The sequence below is a fragment of the Coregonus clupeaformis genome, chromosome 20 (assembly GCF_020615455.1).
Source record: "Coregonus clupeaformis isolate EN_2021a chromosome 20, ASM2061545v1, whole genome shotgun sequence".
NCBI classification, from domain to species: domain Eukaryota; kingdom Metazoa; phylum Chordata; class Actinopteri; order Salmoniformes; family Salmonidae; genus Coregonus; species Coregonus clupeaformis.
In genome coordinates this window covers 2107535-2127696 of record NC_059211.1, presented here as the reverse complement: position 1 = coordinate 2127696, position 20162 = coordinate 2107535, and the positions used below count along the sequence as shown (strand labels likewise).

The 20162-nt window shown below is 45.7% G+C and overlaps 1 protein-coding gene and 2 non-coding genes across 3 annotated transcripts in view; all 3 read right to left on the bottom strand.

The window, feature by feature from the left end:
• usp34 (ubiquitin specific peptidase 34) overlaps positions 1-20162 on the bottom strand; it is a 60455-nt gene that overhangs the window by 4160 nt on the left and 36133 nt on the right. The window contains 28 exon segments of the mRNA XM_045205226.1: positions 43-166; positions 640-764; positions 1223-1327; positions 1520-1627; positions 1884-2010; positions 2571-2649; positions 3160-3317; positions 4299-4454; positions 4947-5120; positions 5376-5549; positions 7226-7356; positions 9975-10122; positions 11500-11604; positions 11956-12000; positions 12325-12478; positions 12857-13008; positions 13091-13165; positions 15092-15260; positions 15861-15946; positions 16037-16117; positions 16232-16297; positions 16466-16513; positions 16666-16741; positions 17039-17103; positions 17206-17301; positions 17393-17446; positions 17545-17623; positions 18018-18168. Coding sequence (XP_045061161.1) covers positions 43-166; positions 640-764; positions 1223-1327; positions 1520-1627; positions 1884-2010; positions 2571-2649; positions 3160-3317; positions 4299-4454; positions 4947-5120; positions 5376-5549; positions 7226-7356; positions 9975-10122; positions 11500-11604; positions 11956-12000; positions 12325-12478; positions 12857-13008; positions 13091-13165; positions 15092-15260; positions 15861-15946; positions 16037-16117; positions 16232-16297; positions 16466-16513; positions 16666-16741; positions 17039-17103; positions 17206-17301; positions 17393-17446; positions 17545-17623; positions 18018-18168 — 3111 coding nt within the window.
• On the bottom strand, positions 921-1052 carry LOC121534384. The gene has a single exon (XR_005994615.1). It is a non-coding gene; the product is annotated as a small nucleolar RNA SNORA44 (small nucleolar RNA).
• On the bottom strand, positions 15546-15679 carry LOC121534389. The gene has a single exon (XR_005994620.2). It is a non-coding gene; the product is annotated as a small nucleolar RNA SNORA17 (small nucleolar RNA).

Below are 20162 nucleotides of genomic sequence, written 5' to 3'. Positions count from 1 at the left end.
AGAACTACATCAATACAAACACACATATAAACCCCCACTTACTTAGTTTGACAAGGGTCTCGGTGAACTTCTCGCAGTTGATGGCGACTCGACACAGCAGGTGGATGAACTGGTGGTAGGAGAGGAAGTAGTCTAGGAGCATCCGGTCATACACCTCATCTTTACCCTGAGAGAGAGAGAGAGAGAGAGACGTGGCCGTTTATGATCCTTCTCAATGATAGGAAGAAGACCACACTAGTGCAAATATACACATGGAATGAACAGACCTTGAATTGTGAAGAAACATAAATAGAGTAACTTCATTTTCCCAAGAGGGAACTTCAGTTGTGGCACTAATGGGCACCATTTCCACTTCTACAATCATTATTTTAAACAGGTAGGACAGATTGTCTTTATCTTACATTAACCTTTACTTAGCCAGGTAAGTATCGAGAACAATCTCTCTTACAATAATAACCTGGGGTGAGATTCCCTAAAAACATAAAGATCTTTAGCATTAAGACCACTGTTCTCTCTATTACCTACCATCAAACTTAAGATGATCTTTGTGCCAAAGATAGTCTTTATGTATTTAAGGAAACGACAAACTGGCCAAGAGACATGAGACACAAAGCAGTGGTTTTATACAGAGACACACACCTTGCTGGTCTCCACCATGGAAGGCAGGAGACACATGTTGAGTTCAGGTCTGGGGGGTCTGATATTGTTCTTGCCTCCCATCAGCTTGATGTTCTCTCTGCAGGGCAGGTAAGGCCCAAAGGACACTGTGTACAAAGATACGTCAGATTCAGACAAATCACAGAGGGACAAATCCTACCTGGTCTTACACAAATCTACAGCAACATTTATGCCAACGGGAGATTTGGACAAAAAGACTCCACCGGCAGTGATTCCATGTTTTTTTTACTTTCTTTCTAGATATCTGTAGGACAGTAGAGTGACTGCCTCAGGCACGGAGAGGACAGGACAGTCAAAGACTCCCCGTTACTCTGGCATGCACTTGGAGAACCAGAGTCTACAGACAGAGCCAGGGTCCTTAGGATAGCATGCTGTTACATATAATATGTGAACTGTGTAGTATTATTCATCATTATTATTATTTTCATGATTGCTTGTGTTTGTCGTCATTCACTTTCATCAGTACATACGACACGTTATTAGTTGCAGTAATCAACCCAGTGCAGTGTACAGAGGTATAGCGTAGCAGTTGAGGGAGACTCACTGGGGATGTTGCTGTGGTGGTAGGTGCAGTGGTTGTGCTGCAGGAAGGGCACCAGCGTATGCAGGAAGTCATGGGGACTCAACAGGACCAGCTCCTTCAGAACATCTGGAGGGGGAACAGAAATACACAGGAACTATTAGTGACATGACATCTCATATTACCATACAACAACAAGAACTGGTTTTATTCCCTAGAGTGTTTGGAATTGTTCCAAAGGTCTATTGCATATACTATGTGGAATAGTTTAGAGGGGAAATGTGGTAAAATATTATCCAAACTGTGTGTGTGTGTTGTTACCCAGGCAGGCGTTGCGGAGCTCCGGAGGGCTGTAGGAGTTGAGGAGGGTGAGCAGCTTGTGGGCAAAGTCGATCCTTTCCTGCCACTGGATAAGAGCCTGCTTCACGTCTATAGGAGAAGAAAACAGGATATACAGAGTCTTTACATCAGGGTCCCTTAATAAAGGCAAGTAACTGAGCTCTGGTTAACAAAAGTAAGGCTCTGTCAAAAGAACGCAGCGCTTATTCACAAGGGGGCGAATCCTAACTTGTTCACTTAGTCACGCATTGATGTCAATGGGAGACAGAACATTTGACTTGGAGATTAGGTTTCGCTACAAGGTAGGAGGTCAGAGAGGAGGGGGAGTGAGGGTATTTTTGCTGACCTTTGCGCTGCAGATAGGGCCGCGTGGCCTTGAGCACCGACAGGAAGATGGACAGCAGCTCCACCAGGTCCCCCGTCACATGACACGCCGTGGCCTCGTGGTACATCATGTGCAGGGTGTTGAACGACTGCAGGAAGCAGAGAGAGAGAGAGAGAGAGCGAGAGAGGGGCACGTCAAATGACAGGCAACGGTTTATGCTAGAACCCTTGGCCTAAGAAATTAAACCTACATTGACACTTAACTTTCCTACAATTTACAGTTAAATAATAATATTTTACTGGATACAGTTCACAATGAAGAAACTTCATCACAAACTACCAACATCATGTGCAGGGTGTTGAATGACTGCAGGATGGAGAGAGGGGGAGGGGCATGTCAAATGACCGGTAATTATTTATGTAACAGCTATGTCATGGTAAACCTCTATGGACACCCTTTAGATTGTCGAAACTTAAAAAAAATATATAACATTTCTTATATTGGATACAGAATAAACTACATTAAAACGCAGAGTGATGAACGAGACTTGAAAACGTGGCAACACGAGTCTACCCCCAACCCCACTTTCCTAAAACAAACTCAAAATGATATTCACATACGAGCCAGTGAAACAATGCAATGTATAAATGGTTCAATATAAGCCTAATAACCATCATTAGTAAATGTGAGTAGCATGTCTTGTCATACCTCTGTCATGAGGATGAGTCCTCTGTTGAAGACCACCAGTAGTCTGTCCTCATCGTTCTCCAATAACACACGGAAGGCACTGGGAAGGAGGACACAAAACACAGTTCTATTATATAATAGACATGACTATATTTCACATATCATTCATTTCAAAAGTAAGACATTGCCCATATGATTCTCTAAAAGGCATCAGACATTTCCCTGGTTAAGTTGCCGTGTGTTCATATTTTAAAACTATGCAGATGCTTTGTATCTGGGCCGTGTTCATTAGGGCATGCAACGGAAAATGTTTTAAAACAGAAATGATTGTGTTCTATTGGACAATTCCAGGTAGTCCCTGTTTCAGTCCGTTTCCTTCCATTTGGTGCCTTATGAACATGACCCTGGTTGCAGGTGTGAGTTCCCCTCTGTGTGCGCGCCTGTTCCCCTCTGTGTGCGCGCCTGTTCCCCTCTGTGTGCGCGCCTGTTCCCCTCTGTGCGCGCCTGTTCCCCCTCTGTGCGCGCCTGTTCCCCTCTGTGTGCGCGCCTGTTCCCCTCTGTGTGCGCGTCTGTTCCCCTCTGAGTGCGCGCCTGTTCCCCTCTGTGTTACCTGATGAGTGTGGTCCAGCAGGAGCGTCCGTCCAAGCAGCGAAGGTAGCAGCTGATGGTGGTCTTCTTAAACTGCTTGACGTCCTCCAGCTCCTCCTCCCTCATGTCCGACCTCTGGGCCACAAACAGCTGCATCAGGTTGAACAGTTCCTCCACCGCCTGCAGGGGGACAGACCCACACCAGACAGTGGTCAGAGACGCAACAGAGACCTCATACAGGAGTCAGAGACCCCATCCAGAAACATCCCCCAGGCCTATCCCCTAATATTATCCATCTGATCTTTTCATGAAGTGCCTAGTGGATGTTTCTGGACAGGGCACAAGAGACAAGTGAATCGCCTGAGGGGTCACAGACATAGGCACTATAACAGAGGGGTAGATAGTCGCCAGAGGCAGTAAGAGAGAAAGAAAGACAGACAGACAGTCACACGGACAGACAACACACACCAGCACCCAGTCAATCAGGGAATCTTCCCATTATACACAAAGGGCCAGACAGTCAGTCAGACCACCCACCCCTGGGTACTGTACACAAAGGGCCAGACAGTCAGTCAGACCACCCACCCCTGGGTACTGTACACAGAGGGCCAGACAGTCAGTCAGACCACCCACCCCTGGGTACTGTACACAAAGGGCCAGACAGTCAGTCAGACCACCCACCCCTGGGTACTGTACACAAAGGGCCAGACAGTCAGTCAGACCACCCACCCCTGGGTACTGTACACAGAGGGCCAGACAGTCAGTCAGACCACCCACCCCTGGGTACTGTACACAAAGGGCCAGACAGTCAGTCAGACCACCCACCCCTGGGTACTGTACACAAAGGGCCAGACAGTCAGTCAGACCACCCACCCCTGGGTACTGTACACAGAGGGCCAGACAGTCAGTCAGACCACCCACCCCTGGGTACTGTACACAAAGGGCCAGACAGTCAGTCAGACCACCCACCCCTGGGTACTGTACACAGAGGGCCAGACAGTCAGTCAGACCACCCACCCCTGGGTACTGTACACAGAGGGCCAGACAGTCAGTCAGACCACCCACCCCTGGGTACTGTACACAGAGGGCCAGACAGTCAGTCAGACCACCCACCCCTGGGTACTGTACACAGAGGGCCAGACAGTCAGTCAGACCACCCACCCCTGGGTACTGGCTGGCGTGCGGCGTCAGGTTCTTGAAGGCCCACTGGATGTTCTGGTGCGAGGCCAGCTGGCGGGTGAAGACGGGCGACTGCTCACAGCACATCCTCAGGATGCCGTAGTATGCCGGCAGCATTCCCCGGTTGAACAGCACCACCTGTTGGGAAATGATATCAAGCAGGCTTTCAGACTCACCTCTAGCGACTGACCTACCTTTCTTATTTGACTGTTGTGTTTTTTACATTTACAACTTGTTCCTGGATAAATTGCTCTACGCCAGTGGAAGGCGCTTCTTTGCACTGAAGGTTATAACTATTGAACTGTTGGACGTAGGGGCATGGAATTTGGTAAACATGAAGTTCGAAAGGACAGTCGTCTACGGCAGTAGCGTGGTAGCATTAGGCCTCGTAGTCGTTGTGGCAAACATGCACTACACATAACTCATCACCTATTTGAGGTAGAATCATGCAACTTGGTGAACATGCTTAAGATAGGTATTGCCTTTGTCCATTTTAATGTCATGCTTCCCAACGGGTGACCAAGTGGTACTGTTTCTATTGCTAGGACCTCGTTGCCTCTGCTCAAACTATATTTATTTTGTTATTAGACAAAAATGTAGGGGGCTCGCAGCTATATTTATTATTAATACCTCCTGGTCGTCATGGTCGGCCAGGATGTAGTTGAAGGCGATGTTCTTAGTGACCACGGGGTTCTGGACGACCAGCCGGACGTTCTCAGGACACTCCACACACACGTTGTACCAGAAGGAGAGCAGGGCCTGCTTGTTGTGGTTAGTGGCGATGGCTGGTTCAGACAGCTTGGGCTGAGAGGGGGGAAACGTGGAGAAAGATCAGAGAAATGTTATTTAATTACTATGACTAGCGTTATTATTCAATACGGTGTGTATAGGTGAGGAACCACAGAGGAAGAGACAAAAGAACCAAAACAAATCTAAACACAGTAGCTAATAGACTTCATTTTCACTTTTAAGTGTACGCCTTGAGATTGACTAAATGCCTGTGTTTAGTTATTCTAGTGTAGTGAATGTACAAAGACACTAACCCCCCCATCCGCTCACCTGGAAGAGGTTCCACAGGTCCATGAAGTAACCGGAGAACATGAGCTTCTCCGTCTTGGAGATGAGGCAGTAGGTCATGAAGCTGAAGTACTGCACCAGCTTGGTGGTCCCATGCACCGCCGCGTCCACGTAGAGCTTGGCCCGGCCCAGAAGGCCCAGAAGCAGGTTGTACACCTGGTATAGGAGGATAAGGAAAGATTAGAGAGATTTTTCTGTTTCATACAAAATAAACAGTTGCTATGAAACACGTACACTTCAATCTAATCGTTGTACATACATAATACAATTTATTTAAAAGATGGGTTGCATATGAAACCCACTTCTCCCAGTTTCAATAAAATATCTTTACTTGAAGTCTTCAAACTAGAAGATATCATCCAAAGTCTGAGCAGGTGCTGAGTATCAAAAAACACCAACAAATGGTTATTAGTGCCAAGACCTGATTGGTTAAAACGTTGTCACTAATGATGGAAACCGTTTGACTTGAGCCCATTTTAATTGTATAATTAGTAGTAGTAGTAGTCTTGTTATTAGTCCCGTGTAGCTCAGTTGGTAGAGCATGGCGCTTGCAACACCGGGGTTGTGGGTTCGATTCCCACGGGGGGCCAGTATGAAAATGTATGCACTCACTAACTGTAAGTCGCTCTGGATAAGAGCGTCTGCTAAATGACTAAAATGTAAACGTTATGGGTTAGGTTGTTGGAGCTTGTGTGTGTTATTGTAGCGACAAGGGGAAGTGCAGAAAGTGTCAGTCTCAGGTCAGACACTGTTAGCGTTGTATATTAAGATTCTAAGGAAGTAGGTAAAAGAGCAACAGTCGGGTTCCTGTTAAGCCAGTTCCTGTGGAACTAGGGCAAGGAGAGGTGGTGGAGGAACTCAACATCCATGTGAGGACAATAGTTGAAGAGGGAGGACATCTGTTGAGGGGGGCCAGAGTGGGCCCACCCCAACGACACTAACTGCAGCTTGATCTCTCACACACACACACACACACACACACACATCCCCGCCCACAAAGGTTCTGGACACCAACAAAGAGGCACAGACGTAGTTGCTGCCCAGCAACAGAGACAAATTGTTGATCTTAGACATACAAGAAGGGAAACTCCGCCTCGTCGGGGTATAAATATATGCTTATGTGACTTGCATGCAGGGCCGGTCATCGCCTTTCTGCCGCCCTAGGCGAGACCAAAAAAGACTGAATATCAGCTACCCAACTTTATCAGGAGTTATCGTGAGCCTATTTGCAATGTGTTTACACAGCAGGAAATGCATAAATACTTTCTTTTTCGCTATGATCAGCTTGTCAAAAATGTACAGATACAAACTTGAAACCACTGATCATGACAATGGGGTGAAACTCCTGGACAACAGTTGTGATTGACCATTCCATATTGTCAATTTTTACTTTGACCTGTCCTATTTTTAGGACATGTTGTTTGTTAACGTGACAGGGCATTTTTATTAGATTGAGCAGCATTTAGGTTAGGCTATTCGATCAGAGAAACCAGCACGATGTAAAAAGTGTCCTTCTCAATACATTGTCATACATTTTATCTCCAGCCTGTAGGCTACAGAAAAGGCCACATACTCTTTCTACCAAATCCTGTATCTGCTACATGATTTATGTTAGATCGTTTTTTTGACGGAACATTGGTGGAGCGCTGCAGCGATGAGTCTCTCCAACAGCACCCGGGAGAAGCGAGCTGGGAATGGACGAGCTACATATTTTACGCCCCTGTCTTTGACAAAGTGGGCACTGCTTATCATAGGGCGGCATCAGCGCTCACCTAAAAAATTTAGGACGCACAGATTGCAGTGTGTGTGACTGTGGAGTCTCGTTAGCATACCTGGTGGAGCACCACGGTGGTGTCGGGAGACAGGGGCAGGTCCCGCGTGGGGATGTGGAGGGAACGCGTGGAGCGGAACATCTGGCGGAACGAGTTGCTGGGAATGAGGGAAACCAGGAGGTAGGCTGCCGCTAGAGGGAGAGAAAGAATTCAGAGTTAGAGCAGAGTTTTGCCTAAATGTCTGGCCTTTTCAGATTTCTAGGGTAACTACACACAATCGTTCTTTTGTTAGAGTTTGAAGAGATTGATGGGGATGAGTGCAGTGGAGAGCAGTGGTACCTAGCTCTCTGCTGGTTCTCTGTGAGAGGTGGGGATGGAAGAAGGAGAGGGAGTAACAAATAAAGCACAAGATGAAAGGGCACGTTTGTTACCTGTTTTATGTTTTATGGGGAACTTTTGTAACCTACACTATATATACACAAAAGTATGTGGACACGCCTTCAAATTAGAGCATTTGGCTATTTCAGCCACACCCTTTCGATGCTGATAGGTGTATAAAATCGAGCACACAGCCATGCAATCTCCATAACAAACATTGGCAGTAGAATGGCCTCACATGAAGGGCTCAGTGACTTTCAATGTGGCACCGTCATAGGATGCCACCTTTCCAACAAGTCAGTTCATCACATTTCTGCCCTGATAGAGCTGCCCCGGTCAGCTTTAAGATCAGCTAGATGGAGGCAAGACTGTGCAAGGCCAGGGGTCTTAGCACCATATACCTTAACCATGGCAATGCTGACCAGGATGGAGTGGCGTTGTGTTGTAGTGAAATCTTTACTTAATATGTTTTCTTTATTGACTGGTCATCTATCTCACTTCTTTCAAAGACGTTGTTGCAGCTCTATCTATTTGTTGTATTTATTTACTTATTTATTTTTGAGGGCAACTCATACTCAAATGAACTTTTTGTTATTGTTGATGTCGATGTTATTGTTGTTGACGTTTTTATTCTGATAAGTTTATTTTTGTACTATATTCTTATTTTATTGAATTAAGGTTGGGAGACCACCGCCCAATTTAGACAGCAACTATGTAACAATTGTCTTTAGAGGCTGTATGTTTTATCTAAGAAGTATGTGTTCAGCAAGTGGAAATGTGTCTGATAAGATGTAAGAAGTTTGTTGCTGGATATTTATATTTTGTGTTTAAGTTTTAATCATTTAAGATTTACTTGGTGTTATCACTGTTACACACAATACCTGGCTTGTGGCAGCCAAGCGTTCATAGCAACGTCAAGTTTTGATCCTTCGATGTCGGCTCTTCATATCATTCTGAAGCCAAATTCACCAAGCGTTGGATTGTTCACCCACTTATAGAAACCTTCCATTGATCTCACCGTGCAATCATTACACAAGGACTGATAGGAGAATGTGTATGCAGAGGAGCATACAGAAGATTGAAGACTTCTCAGGCAACCTGACCTGACCGACAGGAAGGACAGGACAAAGCACCTCCTGCACAGCATCACTTTTTCATTTACATTTACATCATTTAGCAGACGCTCTTATCCAGAGCGACTTACAGTTAGTGAGTGCATACATTATTTTATTTTTCATACTGGCCCCCGTGGGAATCGAACCCACAACCCTGGCATTGCAAACGCCATGCTCTACCAACTGAGCTACATCCCTGCTGGCCATTCCCTCCCCTACCCTGGACGAAGAATCGTTGATACTATGGAAAATAGAATGATGATGAATAATGATTTATAGCCTCTGCGTAAAAACAAAAAAGTACCCTATTTTGAAGTGGAAACGTCTAGGAGCAACAACGGCTCAGCCGCAAAGTGGTAGGCCACACAAGGTCACAGAACAGGACCGCAGAGTGCCGGTAGCGCGTAAAAATATTCTGTCCTCGGTTGCAACACTCACTACTGAGTTCCAAACTGCCTCTGGAAGCAACGTCCGCAAAAGTAACTGTTAGTCTGGAGCTTAATGAAATGGGTTTCCATGGCCGAGCAGCCGCACACAAGCCTAAGATCACCATTCGCAATGCCAAGCAACGGCTGGAGTGGTGTAAAGCGCGCCGCCATTGGACTCTGGAGCAGTGGAAACGCGTTCTCTGGAATGATGAATCACGCTTCACCATCTGGCAGTCTGACGGACGAATCTGGGTTTGGCGGATGCCAGGAAAACTCTACCTGCCCCAATGCATAGTGCCAACTGTAAAGTTTGGTGGAGGAGGAATAATGGTCTGGGGCTGTTTTTCATGTTCGGGCAAGGCCTCTTAGTTCCAGTGAAGGGAAATCTTAACCCTACAGCATACAATTACATTCTAGACGATTCTGTGCTTCCAACTTTGTGGCAACAGTTTGGGGAAGGCCCATTCCTGTTTTAGCATGCCCCCGTGCACAAAGCGAGGTCCATTCAGAAATGGTTTGTCGAGACCAGTGTGGAAGAACTTGACTGGCCTGCACAGAGCCCTGACCTCAACCCCATCAAAGACTTTTGGGATGAATTGGAACGCCGACAGCGAGCCAGGCCTAATCGCCCAACCTCACTAATGCTCTTTTGGCTGAATGGAAGTCCCCGCAGCAATGTTCCAACATCTAGTGGAAAGCCTTCCCAGAAGAGTGGAGGCTGTTATAGCAGCAAAGTGGGACCAACTCCATATTAATGCCCATGATTTTGGAATGAGATGTTCGACGAGCAGGTGTCCACATACTTTTGGTCATGTAGTGTAGTTAGTAAGAACTTCCAGACAGAAACAGCAAGAGACAGAGAAAGAGAGACATCACAAGTGTTCTTACAGGTGCGGACACGGGGGTAGTTGTGGGCCAGTAGGAAACGCTCCACCCAGTTCTCCATGTTCTGCAGCACCCAGCTGTGAGCCAGCTTGTTCCTGGGGGTCTGCACCGCCAACCAGTCCAGACACTGGCTTGGGTTGTACTCTATCACCTGGGAGAGAACAGACAACAAAAGGATACGATTTTGAATATTTTAGGCAACGACATCAAGATCAACTGAAATAACTTGATATAGTGGATTAAGGACAAATATATGGATAAATTGATGTTCAACTGAAGTAACTTGATAATGAACAATGAATCAGATGAACCTGTGACTATGTACCCTCCAAGCTCATCACTAAGTTCAGTACCCTGGGACTGAACACCTCCCTCTGCAACTGGATCCTGGACTTCCTGTCGGGCCGCCCCCAGGTGGTGAGGGCAGGCAACAAAACATCCACCACGCTGACCGTCAACACGGGGGCCACTCAGGGGTGCGTGCATAGTCCCCTCCTGTCCGTCCTGTTCACTCACAACTGCGTGGCAATGCATAACTCCAACACCATCATTAAGCTTGCTGACGACACGACGGTGGTAGGCCTGATCACCGACGACAAGCATGGGCCCTCAGATTCTCAAAAAGTTATACAGCTGCACCATTGAGAGCATCTTCACTGGCTGCGTCACCGCTTGGTATGGCAACTGCTTGGTATGGCAACTGCTTGGCATTTGACCGCAAGGCGCTACAGAGGGCAGTGCGTACGGCCCAGTACATCACTGGGGCCAAACTCCCTGCCATCCAGGCCCTCTATACCAGGCGGTGTCAGAGGAAAGCCCTAAAAATGGCCAAAGACTCCAGCCACCCAGTCATAGACAGTTCTCTCAGCTACTGTACGGCACCGACGCACCAAGTCTGAAACCAACAGGACCCTGAACAGCTTCTACCCCCAAGCCATTAGACAGCTAAATAGTTAACCAAATAGCTATCTGCATTGACCCTTTTTTGCACCAACTCTTTTGAATAATCACATACGCTGCTGCTACTGCTTATTATCTATCCTGTTCCCTAGTCACTTTGCCCCTACCTATATGTACATATCTACCTCAATTACCATGTACCCCTGCACATAAATATTAATAATATGCCATTTAGCAGACGCTTTTATCCAAAGCGACTTACAGTCGTGCGTGCATAAATTTTTTTGTGTATGGGTGGTCCCGGGGTTCGAACCCACTACCTTGGCGTTACAAGCGCCGTGCTCTACCAGCTGAGCTACAGAGGACCACCACATGGACTTGGTACCCCATGTATATAGCCAAGTTATCGTTATTTATTCCTCGTATTATGACTTTTCTATGTTTCTCTTTGCATTGTTGGGAAGGACCCATAAGGGTGACTGTTAGTCTACACCTGTTGTTAACGAAGCATGTGACAAATAACATTTGATTTTATTGTGTGTGTGTGTGTGTGTGTGTGTGTGTGTGTGTGTGTGTGTGTGTGTGTGTGTGTGTGTGTGTGTGTGTGTGTGCGCGCGCATGACCGTACCTCCCAGATCCTCTGTAGTATGTATGAGGCGAAGGAAGGCATGCCTGGAGGACCACCTGACAGCTCCATCAGCATGGTGAGCAGCTTGAAGAAAGGGTTTGCTGCCTAAAAGAGAGGGATGGAGAGGGAGAGAGGGGGGGGTGAGAGAAAGAGAGGGATGGAGAGGGAGAGAGGGGGGTGAGAGAAAGAGAGGGATGGAGAGGGAGAGAAGGGGATGAGAGGGAGAGAAGGAGTGGGAGAGAGGGGGTGAGAGAAAGAGAGGGATGGAGAGGGACAGAAGGGGATGAGAGGGAGAGAAGGAGTGGGAGAGAGGGGGGTGAGAGAAAGAGGGATGGAGAGAAAGAAGAAGAGAAAATTAGAGGGATAAATTAAGATTTGTACAAACTAATAATTGAGTTGGATAATAAATTGAGAGCATTATGTATTAAAAGGGTAGGTTCTCACATCAGTGCTTACCTCAGGCGTCAGTTTAGCGATAGAGGTGAAGAGCATGGATACAATCTGGAACAGAACACAGGAGAAATTAGATTAGAAATACACTGTATGTGCCTGTGTGTGTATGTAATAATAATAATATGGTGGGTGCTTATATTTGTCATATTTCAAACATGTAAAAGTGTGTATTAATACGAATTGGAAATGTATTTTTTGCAAATCCCAACTCTCCCTGAGACAACCTCGGAGAGTGGGGTCACGGCCAGGGTCTGCCATTAACAACGGCGACGTGTTTGTTTGTGTGTGTGTGCATTGGTTGGTGTGTGTGCGTGCATTGGTTGGTGTGTGTGCGGATTGGTTTGTGTGTGTTGGCGCATCTGTTAAACGTACGTGCTCGGCCAGGCGGTTGTTATAGCGACACAGGCTGAAGATGAGGTTGCAGGTCTGCCTGATGTTGATGCCGTCTCGGATGTGCTGGAAGAGGAAGGGGAAGCCTTTCCCCCCGGTCAGGGCTGCCATGTCACTCTGAGACAGAGTCAGGTGTCTGGAGAGAGAGAGAGGGAGAGAGAGAGAGAGAGAGAGAAAGGGGGAGAAGAAAGAAGGTGAAATTATGGAGGGGGGTGATTTGAAAACTGACAACAGCGAATAAATAGGGTGCTATATGTGGTAGTATTTACAGCTCACTTTTGGGCAGTATTACCAACACGATTTTGTGCTGTGACAAAGCTTTGAACATTTCCTGTGACCCAGCAAATGTACAAAACCAATTTGTCTAGTTCGGGGTGATCCTCAAATCATCCCGTAACATTGACCAATCTCACTTTGCTAGTAGCAGGTAAAATCCCTGTGCCATATTATATACTGCTTTCCTATGTCCCAAGTGGTGCTATGCCATGCCCGTCTGTGCCCGTCTGTGCCCTACCTCTCAGAGCGGGACTGTTCCACCAGCAGGGCGATGAGGGCTATCATCTTCTCCAAGGCGGCCGGGCGGTACTTCTCTTCCGCCAGGGACAAGATGTCCTCCTCCTCATCCTCCTCTTCTCCCTCCTCCTCAGACAGCACCTCCACCTGGGGCTGGGGGGACCAGGTCATTACACACAAGCACAGAAACATACACACACAGGTACACACACACACACAACTAGTGTATACTTACGTTCTCAGGCCCCTTGGTGCCCATGTAGAAGTGCACCATGATGGAAATGGCTTGTAGGGACAGAAGGAACTGACTCTGGAAGTATGAGAATAGAGAAAACAAACAGACTGTTAGCAAAAACTGTGTCCTCTAAAACCCCTTCAAGCCATGTATCTTGGTGAGGTAATGCCAAGGTCATGGGTTCAAGCCCTGCAGGAATCACAGAAAACCTACTGAAAATGTACGCACTCACAGAGCAGGCTCTGGTCAAAAGTAGTGCACTATGTAGGCAATAGGGTGCCATTTGGGACTCAAACTTACACTACAGCGAATACTATTTTACACACTTACAGTGGGGAAAAAAAGTATTTAGTCAGCCACCAATTGTGCAAGTTCTCCCACTTAAAAAGATGAGAGAGGCCTGTAATTTTCATCATAGGTACACGTCAACTATGACAGACAAAATGAGAAAAAAAAATCCAGAAAATCACATTGTGGGATTTTTAATGAATTTATTTGCAAATTATGGTGGAAAATAAGTATTTGGTCAATAACAAAAGTTTCTCAATACTTTGTTATATACACTTTGTTGGCAATGATACAGGTCAAACGTTTTCTGTAAGTCTTCACAAGGTTTTCACACACTGTTGCTGGTATTTTGGCCCATTCCTCCATGCAGATCTCCTCTAGAGCAGTGATGTTTTGGGGCTGTCGCTGGGCAACACAGACTTTCAACTCCCTCCAAAGATTTTCTATGGGGTTGAGATCAGGAGACTGGCTAGGCCACTCCAGGACCTTGAAATGCTTCTTACGAAGCCACTCCTTCATTGCCCGGGCGGTGTGTTTGGGATCATTGTCATGCTGAAAGACCCAGCCACGTTTCATCTTCAATGCCCTTGCTGATGGAAGGAGGTTTTCACTCAAAATCTCACGATACATGGCCCCATTCATTCGTTCCTTTACACGGATCAGTCGTCCTGGTCCCTTTGCAGAAAAAACAGCCCCAAAGCATGATGTTTCCACCCCCATACTTCACAGTAGGTATGGTGTTCTTTGGATGCAACTCAGCATTCTTTGTCCTCCAAACACGACGAGTTGAGTTTTTACCAAAAAGTTCTATTTTGGTTTCATCTGACCATATGACATTCTCCCAATCCTCTTCTGGATCATCCAAATGCACTCTAGCAAACTTCAGACAGGCCTGGACATTTACTGGCTTAAGCAGGCGGACACGTCTTTGCACTGCAGGATTTGAGTCCCTGGCGGCGTAGTGTGTTACTGATGGTAGGCTTTGTTACTTTGGTCCCAGCTCTCTGCAGGTCATTCACTAGGTCCCCCCGTGTGGTTCTGGGATTTTTGCTCACCGTTCTTGTGATCATTTTGACCCTACGGGGTGAGATCTTGCGTGGAGCCCCAGATCGAGGGAGATTATCAGTGGTCTTGTATGTCTTCCATTTCCTAATAATTGCTCCCACAGTTGATTTCTTCAAACCAAGCTGCTTACCTATTGCAGATTCAGTCTTCCCAGCCTGGTGCAGGTCTACAATTTTGTTTCTGGTGTCCTTTGTCAGCTCTTTGGTCTTGGCCATAGTGGAGTTTGGAGTGTGACTGTTTGAGGTTGTGGACAGGTGTCTTTTATACTGATAACAAGTTCAAACAGATGCCATTAATACAGGTAACGAGTGGAGGACAGAGGAGCCTCTTAAAGAAGAAGTTACAGGTCTGTGAGAGCCAGAAATCTTGCTTGTTTGTAGGTGACCAAATACTTATTTTCCACCATAATTTGCAAATAAATTCATAAAAAATCCACAATGTGATTTTCTGGATTTTTTTTTCTCAATTTGTCTTTCATAGTTGACGTGTACCTATGATGAAAATTACAGGCCTCTCTCATCTTTTTAAGTGGGAGAACTTGCACAAATAGTGGCTGACTAAATACTTTTTTGCCCCACTGTAAGTCCTTTTGGTTAAAAGTGTCAAAAGTATATTCCTATAAAACGACTACTGTTATCAACGACCAACCTCCTCCTCTCCCATCTTGGCGAACTCGTAGAGGAAGGCGAAGTACTCAGTCAGGTGTTTGCTGTGGGGCTTGACGCCGTGCTCCATGATGGACAGAAGCGTCTTGACGAAGCGCGTCACGCACGAGCGGCTGCCGATGTCCTCCACCGGCCCGTCCATGTCATCAGACCTGGAGGCCACACACAGGAAGAGGAAGTGACATCAGACAACTTGTCAGGTCATGTTCATTAGGTACCAAACAAATGAAAAATGGACTGAAACAGAAAGGGACTACCTAGACTTAAACCTAAACTCTCAATTTCGTTTTCTGTTGCAAAGCATTTTGAAACATCCTATGTTGAGTACCCTAATGAACATGACCCAGGTGATACAGTGGAATTAAACTTGGAGTTTTCCCTGAGTTTTTCCAGAACATTATAAATCGAAACATCTTTGGTTAATGACCATTTCCTCAAATGTTGTGCCACAAAACTCTCCAAGTGGCCACAGTGCTAGGGCAACTAGGTAACACATGGCACCTTTCTCTCAGCCATCTAATGACACAGACACAACATGGTTATGTCACGCTGCAACGCCTCTAGCGGCAGCAAACCATTATCAGTTCAAGAGCCACGTTATAGACTACTCATGGGATAGCAGAAGCTAGTTTAATGTGGGATTTTAAAAAACATGTTTACACTATAAAGCTTACAAATGAATATGTTTCTCAGTTGTGAGTGACTGATTGACTGGGTGGATGATTGATTGGTAGATAAGTGATCGTTCCTACCCGTCCTCCATGCCAGGTTGTAGGTAGAGGTGGGCGTGGACTGGCCGTAGCCTCTGGATGACGTGGATACACAGTCTCTGGAACATCTGATGGCGGACCACAGGGCAGAGAGTGTGAGTGTGTGGGAGTGTGTGTGTGTGTGAGTGACTGCAGAACAATCTGATTGGGGCTCTCACCTGCCGAACAATCTGATTGGGGCACTTGATGAGGATCTGCATGGGCCACCAATTGTCATCAGCCATGCGGTCCAAAAACCACTGAAAGACCATGACGACATAAAAACAGGAAGTTAGCAATTACCCTGCTAATGATTGAAAACCATTCAGCACAATGTGCTAGCTGATTTGTGCTTCAATAAACAGTAAATTTACCTCGCAGGCCGCCTGGCTGTTGTTGAATTGTTTGGTCAGTAGCTCGATCCACTGCAGCATGGTTGGCTGAAAACACACACAGACCAACTTTAGACAAACTCTTGCCATAAGTTAGACCATCTTCCACACCGTAAAACAGAGCAAAAAATCATCACTGAAAAATAACTAGAGATTGCAATTGAGGCTGGCGACTAGAGGGAGCCATCCACTGACAGTAAAGGAAGGACAACTCACCTTTTCCTTGGAGTGAATGAACGTCTCCAGGACAAATGATGTGCTAAGCTGTAATCAAGGAGGAGAGGTGTGAGAGTGGAAAGTACTGTATATTCAAAGTGTAACGGTAAAGCCATAAAAATATATCGGTGAAAAGTTAAAAGGATTTTCTAATGAAGTTCTATGGTTGAGAATAAGGGTTTAGTGGAGTGTGGTCGTACCTTGGCGGTCATGAGGGAGATGGCTTTGGGGTCTGGTAAAGTGCTGGGGATGCTGCTGCAAAGCTGCCACATGAACCTGTAGATAGGAGTACAGAGAGTCACAACACTGATCTCAGACCAGTTTATACACCAAGGCAGCACTTCATCCTGCACTATGTTAATAGATCAAGACCACATTCATATTTCATTGCATATGAGCTATAATTGAGACAGTACTTCATAAGTAAAATCGATGTAGTTATATATTTCAGGGTCAAGTCTTGGGCACCCAAGCAAAGTACTGTTAACATAAGACTCTCAATAATATCACATCTGCATTCTAGCTTCAGAAAAGGTGCAGTCATGATGGCTAGTACAAAAATGTATCACTGACCCAAAGTACGTGTGCTCGAAAATGTTCTTGTCCTGAAGAAACTGCATGTTGTCTTGCCAAATCCACTGAGCAGAGAAAATAAGACGTCAGAATAATCATTTCAACGTTTTGAGAGAATAAAGAATGTGAGAAAGGAGAGTGCTACGAGATCGTAACCAGCCAGGTACCTCGAGTAGATCTGGAGAAACGTCGAAGTTGAAGTCCTTGCCATTCTCCTCCTCTAGCTCCACTCTCTTATAGAAGAGCATGTAAGCACTGTGGGTCTGGAGGGAGAGACATGACACAAACTGTCAACTTTTAAAACCATTTTTTAAACAAAAATGTCACATGAAAATGATTTACAAGGAAACTGACCTTCTCAAAGGAGAAGTCCATGAACTTGTCGGTGACAGAGTCGTACGTTTTTGTCTAAAAGAAAAATATGTTGGTGAGATGAAACATTTCAATATTAAAAAGTATGAATTAACAGTAAAACATTGGAGCTTTGTCTTTATTTCAGGATTTACCGTCATCTCTCCACCGAAGCACTCAGAGGCTAGCTGGGCCGAGTCAAAGGGCTTCACCTCGGCATCGTTGAATAGGTACCTGAGAAAAGCAAGCAAATTAAGTTAATGACAGTCGGTTGTACACCCTAAAATTAAAACATTTTTACATTTTAGTCATTTAGCAGACGCTCTTATCCAGAGAGACTTACATGAGCAATTAGGGTTAAGTGCCTTGCTCAAGGGCACAGATAGATTTTTCACCTAGTCGGCTCTGGGATTAGAACCCCGGTACGCACCCTCTTAACCACTAAGCTACCTGCCGAAAACGAACCCAGGTGTAGCACAGTGCCATGAAATCAACCAATTGCAAGTCATGAATTTCCATGTAAATGGACAATAAAGTATATTGTATCGTAAGGCCATAACACGAGACATCTTTTTTAAAAATTCCCCACGGAGCTGATTTCAATACTAGACCCAGAGATATTCCTCACCACTTGTTATTCTTGTAGGCGTGCGGGTTGACGATGTCTCGGATGAAGCTGTAGTAATGGCCGCCATCCGCCGTGCCCGTGTGCACCGTGACGCCGATGAGGTCATACTCGTAGCTCTCCGCCACCTTAGCCTCGCCCTCCTCCCGGAAACCTGTAGTAGGACATAGCGGACCACATCAATGAGTAACCAACTCCTCCAATTATTGGTTGGATAGCTACAATAGGATATACGCTCGTTGCGCCACCTAGCTTGCCCTCTGATAGGCTAGGTGGACCGAAGATACCAAGAGCAAAACTTTTTATATTGCCTATAAATCACTGGGGAGCATTAGAGTTGCAGACGTTACTTTGTTTTCACATATTTGTTTTTCTATCCAGCACATTTGTCCTTTTTCTGCAGGCTAGGAAAAAGGAACTATCCGCATATTGCTATTCATTCAAATACACTGACTAGACAGTATATTTTACATTTACATTTTACGTCATTTAGCAGACGCTCTTATCCAGAGCGACTTACAGTTAGTGTGTGCATACATTTGTTTGTCATACTGGCCCCCCATGGGAATCGAACCCACAACCCTGGCGTTGCAAACGCCATGCTCTACCAACTGAGCTACACAGGGATGTAGTATAGTGCTACAAGTGAATTTACAGTACATTCGGAAAGTATTCAGACCCCTTGACTTTTTCCACATTTTGTTGCGTTACAGCCTCATTCTAAAATTGATTTATATGAAAAAAAATCTCTACCTACACACAATACCTCATAATGACAAAGCGAAAACAGGTTTTTAGAAATGTTTACAAATTTATAAAAAATTAAAAACAGAAATAACTTATTTACATAAGTATTCAGACCCTTTGCTATGAGACTCGAAATTGAGCTCAGGTGCATCCTGTTTCCATTGATCATCCTTGAGATGTTTCTACAACTTGGAGTACACCTGTGGTAAATTCAATTGATTGGACATGATTTGGAAAGGCACACACCTGTCTATATAAGGTTCCACAGTTGACAGTGCATGTCAGAGCAAAAACCAATCCATGAGGTCAAAGGAATTGTCATTAGAGCTCCGAGACAGAATTGTGTCGAGGCACAGATCTGGGGAAGGGTACCAAAACATTTCTGCAGCACTGAAGGTCCCAAAAGAACACAGTGGCCTCCATCATTCTTAAATGGAAGAAGTTTGGAAGCGCCAAGACTCTTCCTAGAGCTGGCCGCCCGGCCAAACTGAGCAATCAGGGGAGAAGGGCCTTGGTTAGGGAGGTGACCAAGAACCCGATGGTCAATCTGACAGAGCTCCAGAGTTCCTCTGTGGAGATGGGAGAACCTTCCAGAAGGACAACCATCTCTTCAGGACTCCACCAATCAGGCCTTTATGGTAGAGTAGCCAGACAGAAAACACTGCTCAGTAAAATGGACATGACAGCCGCTTGGAGTTTGCCAAAAGGCACCTAAAGGACTCTCAGACCATGAGAAACAAGATTCTCTGGTCTGATGAAACCAAGATTGAACTCTTTGGCCTGATTGCCAAGCGTCACGTCTGGAGGAAACCTGGCACCATCCCTATGGTGAAGCATGGTGGTGGCAGCATCAAGCTGTGGGGATGATTTTCAGCGGCATGGACTGGGAGACTAGTCAGGATCGAGGGAAAGATGAACAGAGCAAAGTACAGAGAGATCCTTGCTGAAAAGGACAACGAACCTAAGCACACAGCCAAGACAACGCAGGAGTGGTTTCGGGACAAGTCTCTGAATGTCCTTGAGTGGCCCAGCCAGAGCCGGACTTGAACCCGATTGAACATCTGGAGACACCTGAAAATAGCTGTGCAGCGACGCTCCACATCCAACCTGACAGAGCTTGAGAAGATCTGCAGAGAAGAATGGGAGAAACTCCCCAAATACAGGTGTGCCAAGCTTGTAGTATCATACACAAGAAGACTCAAGTCTGTAATCGCTGCCAAAGGTGCTTCAACAAAGTACTGAGTAAAGGGTCTGAATACTTATGTAAATGTGATATAACCTGTTTTTGCTTTCTCATTATGGGGTATTGTGTGTAGATTGAAGAGGGGAAAAAAACTATTTAATCAATTTTAGAATAAGGCTGTAACGTAACAAAAAGTGTAAAAAGGGGTCTGAATACTT